The sequence below is a fragment of the Herpailurus yagouaroundi genome, unplaced genomic scaffold (assembly GCF_014898765.1).
Source record: "Herpailurus yagouaroundi ecotype Mexico unplaced genomic scaffold, PumYag 197, whole genome shotgun sequence".
Taxonomy (NCBI): Eukaryota; Metazoa; Chordata; class Mammalia; order Carnivora; family Felidae; genus Herpailurus; species Herpailurus yagouaroundi.
Genome location: NW_024412428.1, coordinates 21,439,171 through 21,454,263, shown reverse-complemented (window position 1 = coordinate 21,454,263; position 15,093 = coordinate 21,439,171). Strand labels below are relative to the sequence as shown.

The 15,093-nt window shown below is 37.0% G+C and overlaps 1 protein-coding gene across 5 annotated transcripts in view; it reads left to right on the top strand.

The window, feature by feature from the left end:
• Window positions 1–15,093, top strand: part of SETDB2 (SET domain bifurcated histone lysine methyltransferase 2) — a 90,154-nt gene that overhangs the window by 24,865 nt on the left and 50,196 nt on the right. For all 5 annotated transcript variants that reach the window (XM_040448383.1, XM_040448379.1, XM_040448378.1 and 2 more), the window contains one exon: window positions 2,861–3,424. In XM_040448383.1, coding sequence (XP_040304317.1) covers window positions 2,861–3,424 — 564 coding nt within the window. The remainder of the gene's footprint in view (window positions 1–2,860; window positions 3,425–15,093) is intronic.

The window sequence follows — 15,093 nt, the reverse complement described above, 5'->3', positions numbered from 1 at the left end:
GGGTCATCCCAGAGACTTGGTCTTATGCTGCTAGAAGCCTTGCTGGAGTTTTGTTGTGGTAGTGCACAGGTTTAGATGGAGGCATCATGTGCTAAGAGTTCTACAGTTCTTACAAGTATATGGGGATCCAATATATCAGGTTTGTGTTGTTGTTGTTGTTTTTAATTTTTAATGTTTATTTTTGAGAGAGAGAGAGAGAGAGAGAGAGACAGAGTGCAAGTGGGGGAGGGGCAGAGAGAGAGAGGGAGACACAGAATGTGAAGCAGGCTCCAGGCTCTGAGCTGTCAGCACAGAGCCTGACTCAGGGCTCAAATTCATGGACTGCGAGATCATGACCTGAGCCAAAGTCAGAAGCTTAACTGACTGTGCCACCCAGGTTCCCCCAATGTATCAGGTTTTTTAATGAGAAAATACACAGTTATGTAAGTTTGCAAGTTTTATTAATAAGAGGTTATTTTAAAATGTGTATTCTAGTTACCTAGTAACTCTTCTTAAAGGAATGTACCCTAAGGTAATAATCAGGAATTTGGTCAAGGATTTATGTATGAGGATGTTGATCAAAGTAGTAACATACAGGAAAATTGGAAACAAATGTTTTTTACATTAAAAGGTTTATATTAAATATATTCTAGCATATCCTTTCATCTATTAGATTGTCAAAAATCCCAAAGCATCAAGAGCCATTGTCTGATAAGGCTCTGCAAAAGCAGGTACTCTCATAAATTGCTCAAAGGGCTGACCCCATGAAGAACAATTAGGCAATCTTTACAAATTACTAATTCATTTACCCTGTGACCTAGTACTGCCCCTTCTGGAAATGTATTCTGAAGTGATAATCTTTACATGTATGAAATTGTTATGCACAAGGTTATTCACCGCATAATGATTTGTAATAGCAAAAGATTGGAAACAACAGAAGACTAAATAACTTGTGGAATTTATGCAAAGGATTGCTATATAGCTAGAAAGGGGATGGGGAACTTCATATCTCTGCTTTCAGTAAGTAGCCATTAGTTACATGTGCCTATTTAAATTTGAATTATTTGAATTAAAATTAAATTTGAATTGATCAAAATAAAAAAAATTTTTTTCTGGTCATGCTAGCCACATTTAAAAGTGCTGAATAATTCACCACATGTGGCTAGTGGGGCTCCCAAATTGAACAGCACAGATATGAAACATTTCCATCAATGCAGAAAGTTTTATTGGATAGTGCTGCTTTATATGGTAATTGTAAAAATATCTCTAAAATACCTATATAACTTTTATAATAAATAACAGATACCTAAAGATAGAAAATACTATGTAAAGTAAAACTTAGTTTCTTCAGGTATCTGAAGAAAGATTAAAACCCAAGTTCCATATACATGGAGTCTTTTCACAGATTTTTTTTCTTAAATTCAGTAACCTCTCCATTTTCTCATGTCAGTTGATTATTTTAAAATATGTCAGTATGATGCTAGGTGTAATACATATTACAGAAAAAAACTGTTACAGTTGTTGAAGGATTCCTGATGAATTCGTAATTTTTTTGGCTAGCCTTTACCGATTTTCTTACAAGCGAACCCAAGCATGCCTGAAGTAACATTCCTCAAAGTGCATCCTCTAAATAAACTCTAAATTTGATAGGTACTGTAGCACGGAGTTAACACCTGTAATCAAACTTTCTGGAATATTCTGAAATTAGGTTATTGTATAATAGGAAAGATACTTGGTGTTTGTTCTGATCCTGTGTAGCCTCTAAAACCTTTGGAGTAGGCTGAAGAATGAATGTCTTTGGCATGCTAATGAAATGACTCTTAACGAGGGGCTCCTGAGTAGCCTCAGGGTGGGGGCTAGTCAACCAAAGACTAAACATTATGATTAGAAGCTGGAAACCTTCAGTCCTACCTCCCAACCTCCAGGGAGGGGGGAAGGGTTGGAGGTTGAGATAATCTCCATTGGCAAATGATTTGATCAATCATGCTTACATAATAAAGTCTCCATAAAAACCTCTAAATGGACAGGGTTCTGGAAGTTTTCCTGGTTGGTAAATGCTTTGAGGTGCTGGGAGGGTGGTGCACACAGAGAGGGTAGGAACACTCCGTGCCTGTTCCCACTTACCTTGCCTCATGCACTTCATACATTTGGCTGTCCCTGAGTTGTATCTTATTATAAACTGGTAATAGTAATTAAAGTGAGTCTTTCTAGGGGCGCCTGGGTGGCGCAGTCGGTTAAGCGTCCGACTTCAGCCAGGTCACGATCTCGCGGTCCGTGAGTTCGAGCCCCGCGTCGGGCTCTGGGCTGATGGCCTGAAGCCTGTTTCCGATTCTGTGTCTCCCTCTCTCTCTGACCCTCCCCTGTTCATGCTCTGTCTCTCTGTCCCAAAAATAAAATAAACGTTGAAAAAAAATTTTTTTTTAAATAATAAAAAAAATAAAGTGAGTCTTTCTAGCAAATTATCAAACTTGAGGAAAGCATGTGGAAACCCCTGGGTTGGTCAAAAGTTTGAGTGGCCTGGAACTTGTGTTTCGCATCTGAAGTGGGGACAGTCTTGTGGGACTGAGCTCTTTAACACCTGGGAGCTGATGCTGCCTCCAAGTAGATAGATAGTGTCAGAATTGGACCGAATTGTTAGACACCCAGTTGAAGAGGTAGACACCATGTATTTGGTGTCCAAGGGAAAAAAAATCCCTAAGGTATAACTTCTATATGGCTACAGAACATAATAAGTAAAATGTGGATTTCAGAGTCCGGCTTATTGTATTATGTCTAAAAAGAAGATAATAGGAACTAATTGCACCTTAGTGTACAATGTTTTTTAAAAATGGGGAATTGTGCTATATATTTGAGATACTAATGAATAATTAATTTTAAACAGATCTACAAAAAATAAGGAAATTCCTCCTTTGGAAAATAAAGTTGCATACATTACAGAAAAGAAATCATCTTTGAATTTACGTTACCAAAGTCATGACTGCTCTAGAACTTGTCTGATGAAAATGCCACTAACCTTCAAGGGAGAAAACCCTCTGCAGCTACCAATCAAATGCCACTTCCAAAGACGACACGCAAAGACAAACTCTCATTCTTCAGCACTCCACGTGAGTTATAGAACCCCTTGTGGAAGGAGTCTACGAAACGTGGAGGAAGTTTTTCGTTACCTGCTTGAGACAGAATGTAACTTTTTATTTACAGATAACTTTTCTTTCAATACCTATGTTCAGTTGACTCGGAATTACCCAAAACAAGAAGAAATTGTTTCTGATGTGGATATTAGCAATGGAGTGGAATCGGTACCCATTTCTTTCTGTAATGAAATTGACAATAGAAAGCTTCCACAGTTTAAGTACAGAAGGACTATGTGGCCACGAGCATATTATCTAAACAGCTTTTCCAACATGTTTACTGATTCATGTGACTGTTCTGAGGGCTGCATAGACATGTGAGTAGAGAAACATGGCATTTCCAAACATCTTCTGAATGTAGAGTACTTGTCAAGAAGTCCTGTGTATCAGTTTGTCTGTCTGTCTAAACTCTGTTTACCAAGAATCTAAAATGGAAAGATACACTCTCACCAGCAATAGAAAAGAAAACTGCTTGCCAAATACAATAGTAAATTAAAAATTCTTTCTCCCAAGGATGAGTATTTCCTGTAATCTAGTACCACAATCATTATAGCAACAAGTCCAGCTAATGCCATGTAACAATGCCATACACTGTGACGAGCACTTTACATACACTTTTTTATTTAATCCTCACACACCTTCTGAGGTAGGTAATGTTACTTCTGTGTTACAAATGAGGAAGTTGAGAAGCCAATTTTAAGATCATAGTGCAAACAAATTGAAAAGCCAGGATTTGAACCCATACTGTTAATCATTATGTTATATGTCTTATTTTACTTTTACAGATACTTCTTTGCTGCTTTTTTATAAACACTTATTTTTTTATTAAAAAAAATTTTTTTTTTACATTTTACTTATTTTTGAGAGAGAGAGAGAGACAGAGCACAAGTGGGGGAGGGACAGAGAGAGGGAGACAAAGAATCCGAAGCAGGCTCCAGGCTCCCAGCTGTCAGCACAGAGCCTGATGTGGGGCTCAAACCCACAAACCATGAGATCATGACCCGAGCCAAAGTCATTTGCCCAACCGACTGAGCCACCCAGGCGCCCCTTATAAATAGTTATAATTAGTATTCTCATAACATTGGCATTCCATTAAAAAATTAAAACATATTCCAATATATTAGGAATTTGAAAATTTTGTTTTAAAGGTATGTAAGATACATGTATTTGTAGGTAGGCATATATAGTTGCATTATACATATTTAATTTAATGCAAATTTTAGCTACCTGTACTTGGCAAAAGAAGAAGAAGAGAGAGAGAAATAATTTAAATAGTAAAGATAGTAGTTTCACCGTTTTCTCTGTTGAAGTGTGACATGAGATACATGAATTTGCTGTTACCTCAGTTTGGCTCAGTTTTTTAGGCCTGCCATAGAGGCCTAAAGAGAAATCTCTTTAGAGAGAGAAATCTCTCACAGTGCCAGCTTTTATTTTGTTTAAAAATAAGTTGTTGTTTTTTTGTCTTAACATTGCCTCTAAGTATAATCTAACTACATGTGGCCAAGCCCCAATCTCTCAGTGCTGGAGAGAAAAAAAAAAAACTATTGGACACTGTTTACCTAATGGTCAGTTTTTGAGATTTTTTAAAAGAATCTTGGTTATATGCGATTTTTGCTTTTTTTTTTTTTTTTTTAATTTTTCAATGTTTATCTATCTTTGGGACAGAGAGAGACAGAGCATGAACGGGGGAGGAGCAGAGAGAGAGGGAGACACAGAATCGGAAACAGGCTTCAGGCTCCGAGCCATCAGCCCAGAGCCTGACGCGGGGCTCGAACTCACAGACCGCGAGATCGTGACCTGGCTGAAGTCGGATGCTTAACCGACTGCGCCACCCAGGCACCCCGCGATTTTTGCTTTAATACCATGGACACTAATCTTTATATAAAATGTGCCACCAGTATACATATTTGCATCTATTGGCCAGAAATTATAGGAGAAATCACAAAAGCAAAGGCTGAAACCCATTGGGATCTGGAAATGGACACAAGCACTGTGGCCAGGTTTTCTAACTCTTACAGGAATGGGAATTAAACATGTCCCATGCATGGCATTGAGTGGGCACTGAGTTCTCCTGGGAATGGAAACAGGGACCTCTACAGGACTGGGAACAGGCTAATTATCTCACAAAGCCTGGAATGAGATTAACAATAACCGGTTGCAGAGCAATGAAACCCATAGTCATAGCCAGAGCAACAGGGAAAGGAGTCAATGTAAAGGAGTACCCAGGAGTAAACCTTATGGAAAGGTATGATTTCTTTTTTTAATTTTTTAATATTTATTTTTGAGAGAGCATGCGAGTAGAGGAAGGGAGGAGAGAGAGGGGAGACACAGAATCCAAAGCAGGCTCCAGGCTCTGAGCTGTCAGCACAGAGCCCGATGCAGGACTTGAACTCACGAGCTGTGAGATCATGACCTGAGCCGAAGTCAGACGCTTAGCCGACTGAGCCATTCAGGTGCCCCAAGGTATGATTTCATACAGAGCATACAGAGATGTTTAGGACCATAAAGACAGTGTGAATCTCAACAAATGGGAGAATTCACACCTGAAGAATCAGAGATAAATGCAGAATCTGTTTAAAAGAGACTTTAAAATAGGTATGTTTAAAATGTTCACAGAGGGGCGCCTCGGTGGCGCAGTCGGTTAAGCGTCCGACTTCAGCCAGGTCACGATCTCGCGGTCCGTGAGTTTGAGCCCCGCCAGGCTCTGGGCTGATGGCTCAGAGCCTGGAGCCTGTTTCCGATTCTGTGTCTCCCTCTCTCTCTGCCCCTCCCCCGTTCGTGCTCTGTCTCTCTCTGTCCCAAAAATAAATAAACGTTGAAAAAAAATAAAATAAAATAAAATAAAATGTTCACAGAGATTAAAATGTTATTATCCTTCAAGAAAAGGAGATTAGGTCAGGCTCTGGGCTGATGGCTCAGAGCCTGGAGCCTGTTTCCAATTCTGTGTCTCCCTCTCTCTCTGCCCCTCCCCCATTCATGCTCTGTCTCTCTCTGTCGCAAAAATAAATAAACGTTGAAAAAAAAAATTAAAAAAAAAAAAAGAAAAGGAGATTAGGGGGAAAAATATATATATATGTATATATATATATGAAAAAAAATGGAAATGTGGGAAATAAAACATGGGGTCAATGAAATTAAAAACTAAATAGATTGGGGCACCTGAATGGCTCAGTCAGTTAAGCATCCGACTTCAGCTCAAGGTCATGATCTAGCAGTTCCTGAGTTTAAGCCGCATTTTGGGCTCTGTGCTGACAGCTCAGAGCCTGGAGCCTGCTTCGGATTCTGTGTCTCCCTCTGTCTCTGTCCCTCCCTGCTTGCACTCTGGGTCTCACCCTCTCTCTCAAAAATAAATAAACATTAAAAAAAAAAAAACCCTAACTAGACACACTCAATGGTAGAGTTCATATAGCTGGAGAGAGCATTAGTAAATTACAAGGCAAAATGAAAGAGATCTCCCAGAATACAAACAGATAAAGACATGGGGAAGATAATTTACAGATTAAAAACTATGGAGGATAAAATGAGAAACTCCAGTATATCTGAGAAGAAGAAGAAAGCAACATTTAACGAGATGATAGCTGAAAGTTTTCCAGAACTGAAGAAAGCCAGAGTCCTCAGAGTGAAAAAAGCCTACAATGTACTACGAAGGGAAAATAAGATAAATAGACACCTAAATACATCATGATGCAACGTAAAAGATTTCTAAGGTACAGAATAAATCTCAAACACTATCAGAAAAAAAGATTGACAGCACACGTCTCATCAGAAGTAAAGGAAGACACAAACAGGCATGTTAGCTTAAAATCCCAAAGGAGAATAACTGTAAAACTAGAATACTGTACAAAGCCAGACCAGTTTTTTCACAAGGGGTTGTTCAAACAATTACATAGCAATTGAAGATATGCATATGTTCTTTCCAGCAATAGTACTTTTAAGTATATCTAGAGTATTGTTTTCCAAGCTACAGATTTAGTGGGATGTAAAATCATTAAAGCGGTTGTAAATAGCATTTTTTAAATTAAATAAAAATACCCAGGGGGCACCTGACTGACTCATTTGGTAGAGCATGACTCTTGATCTTGGAGTTGTTAAGTTTGAGCCCTGCATTGGGTTTACAGATTACTTAAAATCTTTAAAAAGAAAAAAAAAAAAACCAAGTGCATCATACATAGGATAAAGTTTCATGCCACTGTGTCAGTTTATACACATACACAGAGAAGTGTATATGCCTGTAAAGGATCATGAAGAACATGTATTTTACTGTGGGTCATATTCAAAAATATTCGAGAGATACTATTCTAGAGGTGCTTACACATAAGCAGAAGAACAAGCTGTTCACTGCAGTATTGTTCGTAATATTGAAAGCTAGAAGCAACTTTGTTATATACTAAGCAACTTAATTGCTTGTCTAAATGCTGTCTGAAAATTAGAAGGAATTAACTACATTTGTATATAACACAGATGAATCTCAAAAACACCATTTTGAATGAAAAAGGCAAGTTGTAGGATAATAACTATAGTGAATTTTTAAAAACAGTATAATATACTGTTTGTAGGTATATATGTACTTAAAAGTATAGAGGATGTAGCACCAAATCTTTTGAAAGTTTAGTTTTTAAATGTAATGTTTTATTTTTAGAGATGATATATACAGTGTATATAGTGTTTTTCTCTACATCCTGACCAACCCCTGTTATTTCTGTGGGGTCATAGACATTCTGATAGGTGTGAAGTGATGTATCTCACTGTGGTTTTTGTTTGTTTTCATTGTGGTTTTGGTTTTCATTTTTCTGATACTTAGTGATGTTGAGCATCTTTTCATGCATCTGTTGGTCATCTGTATGTCTTCTTTGGAAAAATGTCTATTCAGGTCCTCTGTCTATTCTTTAATCAGATTATTTGGTTTTTTGGTTTTGAGTTGTGTGAGGTTTTTTGCCTATTTTGGATATTAACCCCTTATCAGGTATGTCATTTACAAATATGTTCTCCCATTGAGTAGGTTCCTTTTCATTTTGTTGATGGTTTCCCATGCTGTGCAAAAGCTTTTTGTTTTGGTGTAGTCCCAATAGTTTATTTTTGCTTTTGATTCCTTTACCTCAAGAGCCATATCTAGAAAAATGTTTCTACAGCCAATGTCAAAGAAGTGGCTGCCTATGTTTTTCTTCTAGGAGTTGTATTGTTTCAGTTCTCACATTTAGGTCTTTAATCCATTTTTAGTTCATTTTTGTGTATGGTGTAGGAAAGTGGTCCAGTTTCATTCTTTTGCATGTAGCTGTCCAGTTTTCCCAGCACCATTTATTGCAGAGACTGTCTTTCCCCCATAGTATATTCTTGCCTCCTTTGTTGAAGATTAACTGACCATGTGAATGCACATCTGTTTCTGGGCTCTGTATCTATTCCATTGATCTAAGTGTCTATTTTTTTGCCAGTACCATACTATTTTGATTATTATAACTTTGTAGTATATCTTGGTATCTGAGATTGGGTTACCTCCAGCTTTTTTCTTCTTTCCCAGGATTGCTTTGGATATTTAGAGTCTTTTGTGGTTTCATACAACTTCTAGTATTATTTGTTCTGTCTATGTGAAAGATACTATTGGTATTTTGAAAGGGATTGCATTGAATCTGTAGATTGATTGCTTTGAGTAATGTGGACATTTTAACAATATTAATTCTTCCAGTCCATGGATATGGAATATCTTTCCATTTGTTTTTGTCCTCTTCAGTTTCTTTCATAAGTGTTTTATAGTTTTCAGAATATAGGATTTTTATCTCTTTTTTTTTTTTAACGTTTATTTATTTTTGAGACAGAGAGAGACAGAGCATGAACGGGGGAAGGTCAGAGAGAGAGGGAGACACAGAATCTGAAACAGGCTCCAGGCTCTGAGCCATCAGCACAGAGCCTGACGTGGGGCTTGAACTCACGAACTGAGAGATCATGACCTGAGCTGAAGTCAGACACTTAACCGACTGAGCCACCCAGGCGCCCCCTCTTAAGTTTATTCCTAGATATTTTATTCCTTTTGGTGCAATTATAAATGGGATTTTTTTTTTCTTAATTTCATTTGTTAATAGTGTGTAGAAATGCAACAGATTTCTGGGGCTTTTTGTCTTGCATTTTAATTTTAATTTTTTATTAAGATTTTTATTTTAATTCCAATGTACTTAACATAGAGTGTTAGTTTCAGGTGTACATTATAACAATTCAACAGTTCTATACATTACTCAGTGCTCATCATGATACGTGTTTTTTTTTTTTAATTTTTTTTTTTTAATGTTTATTGATTTTTGAGACAGAGAGAGACAGAGCATGAACAGGGGTGGGTCAGAGAGAGGGAGACACAGAATATGAAACAGGCTCCAGGCTCTGAGCTGTCAGCACAGAGCCTGATGCGGGGCTCAAACCCACGAACTGAGAGATCATGACCTGAGCCGAAGTCGGACGCTTAACCGACTGAGCCACCCAGGCGCCCCATGATACGTGTGCTCTTAATCCCCATCAGCTATTTAACCTGTTCCTCCACCTACCTCCCCTCTGATAACCATCAGTTTGTTCTCTGTAGTTAAGAGTTTGTTTCTTGATTTTTCTCTCTCTCTCTCTGCTAAGTTTTATTTATTTATTTTGAGAGAGAGTGTATGCACACGTGAGTGGGGGAAAGGCAGAGAGGGAGAGAGGCAGAAGGAGAATCCCAAGCAGGCTCCATGCTGTCAGCACAGAGCCTAATGAACACCTCAAACCCACTAACGGTGAGATCATGACCTGAGCCAAAACCAAGCATCAGGCACTTAACTGACTGAGCCACCCAGGCACCCCATCTCTCTCTTTTTTTTATTCCTTTGCTCATTTACTTTGTTTCTTAAATTCCACATATAACTGAAATCATATGGTATTTGTCTTTACCTAACTGACTTATCTCACTTAGCATTATACTCTCAAGCTCCATCCATGTTGTTACAAATGGCAAGATTTCATTTGTATTTATGTCTGAAAAATATTCCATTACATATATATATATATATATATATATATATATATATATATACACACACACAGACACATATATATATGTATACCATCTCTTCTATATCCATTCATCTATTGGTGGACACTTAGGTTGCTTCCATAATTTGGCTATTGTAGATAATGCTGTAATAAGCATAGGGGTGCATATATCCTTTTGAATTAGTATTTTTATTATTATTATTTGGGTAAATACCTAGTACTGCGATTACTGGATCATAGTTTTTAACTTTCTGAGGAACCTCCATATGGTTTTCCACAGTGGCTGCACCAGTGTGCATTCACATCAACAGTATAGGAGAGTTCCTTTTTCTCCACATCTTCACCAAAACTTGTTTCTTGTGTTTTTGATTTTAGCCATTTTGAAAGGTGTGAGATGATATCTTACTGTAGTTTTGATATGCATTTCCCTGATGATGAGTAATGTTGAGCATCTTTTCATGTGTCTGTTAGCCATATGTCTTCTTTGGAGAAATTCTGTTCATATCTTCTGCCCATTTCTTAATTGGATCGTTTGTCCTTTGGGTGTTAAGTTGTGTAAGTTCTTATATATTGGGGATACTAACTCCTTATCAGATAATGTCATGTGCAAATATCTTCTCTCATTCAATAGGTTGTCTTTTAGTTTTCTTGATGGTTTCCATTGTTGTATAGAAGCTTTTTATTTTGATGTAGTCCCAATAGTTTATTTTTGCTTTTATTTCTCTTGCCTTAGGAGACATATCTAGAAAAATATTGCTTCAACTGATGTCAGAGAAATTGCTGCCTGTGCTCTCTTCTAGGACTTTTTTGGTTTCAGGTCTCATATTTAGGTCCTTAATCCATTTTGATTTTATTTTTTTATGTATGATGTGAGAAAGTGGTCCAGTCTTATTCTTTTGCATGTAGCTATCATGTTTTCCCAACACTATTTGTTGAAAAGAGTGTCTTTTTCCCATTGCATGTTCTTGCCTCTTTTGTTATGTTAATTGACCATATAATCATGGGTTTGTTTCAGGGCTTTCTATCCTGTTCTTTTGACCTGTGTGTCTGTTTTTGTGCCAGTACCATACTATTTTGGTTACTACGGCTTTGTAGTATAACTTAAAATCTGGAATTGTGATGCTTCCAGCTTTGTTTTTCTTTTTCAAGATTGTTTTGGTTTTTTGGTGTGGGTGTGTGGGTGTGTGGGTGTGGTTCCATACAAATTTTAGGATTATTCTAGTTCTGTGAAGAATGCTGTTGATATTTTAACAGGGATTGCATTAAATCTGTAGATTGCTTTGGGTAGTATAGACATTTTAACAATATTCTTCCAATCCATGAGCATGGAATATCATTCCATTTGTCTTTGATTTCTTTCATCCATCATTTTCAGAGTACAGGTTTTTCACTTTGGTTAAGTTTTTTTAAAAAATTTTTTTAATGTTTATTTTTGGGAGAGAAAGAGTGTGAGCAGGGGAGGGGCAGAGAGAGAAGGAGACACAGGATCCAAAGCAGGCTCCAGGCTCTCAGCTGTCAGCACAGAGCCCGATGCGGGGCTCGAACCCACCAACTGGGAGATCATGACCTGAGCCAAATTTGGATGCTTAACTGACTGAGCCACTCAGGCGCCCCATTTAAAAAATTTGTTTAATGTTTATTTACTTTTGAAAGAGAGAGGGTGCAAGCAGAAGAGGGGCAGAGAGAGAGAGGGAGACACAGAATCTGAAGCAGGCTGTCGGCACAGAACCCAATGCGGGGCTTAAACTCACAAACTGTGAAATCATGACCAGAGCTGAAGTCAGACATTTAACCAACTGAGCCACCCAGGCACCCCCCAACCTTGGTTAAGTTTATTCTTAGGTATTTAATTATTTTGGTACAATTTTTTTTTTAATGTTTATTATCTCAGAGAGAGAGGAAGAGGGAGGGGCACAAAGAGAGGGAGACACAGAATATGAAGCAGGCTCCAGGCTCTAGACTGTCAGCACAGAGACTGACACAGGGCTCAAACTCACAAATCGCGAGATCATGACCTGAGGCAAAGACAGATGCTTAACCAACTGAGCCACCCAGGCATCCCTATTTTGGTACAGTTGTAAATGAGATTGCTTTCTTAATTTCTCTTTGTATTAGTTAATGTAGAGAAATGCAATGGATTTCTGTACATCGATTTTGTATCCTCTGATTTTACTGAATTCATTTATCAGTTCTAGTAGTTTTTTTGGTGGAGTCTTTAGGGTTTTCTGTATGTAGTATCATGTCATCTGCAAACAGTGACAATTTTATTTCTTTCTTACTAATTTGGATGCCTCTTACTTCTTTTTCTTGTCTGATTGCTGTGGCTAGGACTTCCTGTATTATGTTGAATAAAAGTCGTGGGAGTGGACATCCTGGTCTTATTCCTGATCTTAGAGGAAAAGCTCTCAGGTTTCACCACTGAGTATGATATTAGCTCTGAGTTTGTCATTTATGGCCTTTGTTATGTTGAGGTATGTTCCTTCTAATCCCACTTTGTTGAGAGTTTTTTTTATCATGAACAATGTTGAATTTTGTCAAATGCTTTTTGTGAATCTACTGAGATGATCCTGTGATTTTTATCCTTTTGTTAATGTTGAGTATCATGTTGATTTATTTGCATATATTGAACCATCTTTGCATCCCAGGAATAAATCCCACTTGATCATGGTAAATGATCTTTTTAATGTATTGTTGAATTTGGTTGCTAATCTTTTGTTGAGGATTTTTGCATCAGGAATCTTGGCCTGTAGTTTCATTTTTTGTAATATACTTACTCGGGTTTTGTATCAAGATAATGCTGGCCTCATAGAATGTATTTGGAAGTTTTCCTTTCCCTTCTGTTTTTTAGAATAGTTTGAGAATATGTATTAACTCTTCTTTAAATGGAGTTTTTTTTTTATTTCCAGTTTAGTTTTGTTACTAGTAACCAGACTATTCCGATTTTCTTTTTCTTGATATAGTTTTGGAAAATTATATGTTTCTGTGAACTTACCCATTTCTTCTAGGTTGTTAACTTGTTGACTTGTAATTTTTCATAGTGGTCTCTTATCTATTATCATCCTTTGTATTTCTGTAGTGTCAATTGTTACTTTACCCCTTTCATTTCTGATTTTATTTATTTGGATCCTCTTTTTGTTCTTGATGAATCTGGCTAAAGGTTTATCAATTTTGTTTTTCTTTTCAAAGATTCAGCTCTTGGTTTCATTGATCTTGTCTATTTTTTTTTCTTAGTCTCTTTTACATTTATTTCTGCCCTATTCTTTATTATTTGCTACTAATTTTGGGTCTTGTTCTTCTTTTTCTAATTTCTAGAGGTGTAAGTTTAAATTGTTTGAGATTTTTCTTGTTTCTTGAGATCACTATACATTTCTCTTTTAAAATTTCTTTTGCTGCATCCCAAAGATTTTGGACCAGTGGGTTTCATTTGTTTGCAGGTATTTTTAAATTTTCTCTTTGAGTTTTTCATTGAGCCATTGCTTGTTGAGTAGCATATTGTTTAGCCTCTACATGTTTATGGTTTCTCCACTTTTTTTTTTTTGTAATTGATTTCTAATTTCATTCCATTGTGGTCAGAAAAGATGTTTGATAGGATTTCAGTCTTCTTAAATTTATTAAGACTTGTTTATTGGGATATGTGATCTATCCTATAGAATGTTCTATGTGCACTTGGAAAGATTGTATATTCTGTTGTATTTGGCTTGAATGTTCTGTATATGTGTATCTCTTAAGTCCATCTGGTCTGGTGTTATTCAAAAACAGTTTTCTTGGGGCGCCTGGGTGGCTCAGTCGGTTGGGCGTCCGACTTGGGCTCAGGTCACGATCTCGCGGTCCGTGAGTTCGAGCCCCACGTCGGGCTCTGGGCTGATGGCTCAGAGCCTGGAGCCTGCTTCCAATTCTGTGTCTCCCTCTTTCTCTGCCCCTCCCCCATTCATGCTCTGTCTCTCTCTGTCTCAAAAATGAATAAAACGTTAAAAAAAATTAAAAAAAAAAAGACAGTTTTCTTATTGACTTTCTGCCTGGATGATCTGTTCACTGATGTAAGTAGGATATTAAAGTCCCCTACTATTATTGTATTACTGTCAGTTTCTCCCTTTATGTCTGTTAAAACTTGCCTTATGCATTTAGGGGCTGCCATGTTGAGTGCTTAAATATTTACAATGTTGTATCCTGTCTTTGGATTGATCCTGTATCATTATATATTGCCCTTTTTTGTGTCTTGTTACAATCTTTGTTTTGAAGTCCATTTTGTCCAATATAATACTGCTACCACAGGTTTGTTTTTTTTTTTTCCCACTTCCATTTGCATGGAATATCATTTCCCATCTTTTCACTTTCAGTCTGTGTCTTTAGGTCTGAAGAGAGTCTCTTGTAAGCAGCACATAGATGAGTCTTTGTTTTTGTTTTTAAATCCATTCTGTCACCCTATGTCTTTTGATTGAAGCATTTAGTCCATTTACATTTAACATAATTATTGATAAGTGTGTGCTGATTGCCATTTTGTTAATTGTTTTCTGGACATATCTGTAGTTCTCCATTCCTTTCTTCTCTTGTTCTCATTCCTTAAGATTGATTACTTTCTTTAGTATTAGGCTTGGCTTTCTTTTGTATCTCTATTACAGGTTTTTGGTTACTGTGAGGTTTATATATAACATCCTAAGTATAGAGTAGTCTGTATTAAACTGATGGTCACTTAAGGTTAAACACAGTCTAAAGGAACTTCTTCATTTTAACTCCCCCCTCCCACATTTTATATCTATATTGTCATATTTTATATCTTTTAATTTTGTGAGTCCTCTTCCCTTTCATAATTTTCTTCTAATTATGGCCTTTTGTGTTCCATTTTAACATTTCTTGTAAGGACAATCTGGTAATGATGAACCTTTTAACTTGTTTGTCTGGGAAAGTCTTTATGTCTCCTTGAATTATGAATGATAATCTTGCCAAGTAGAATATTCTTGGTTGTAGATTTTTTTTTTCCTTTCAG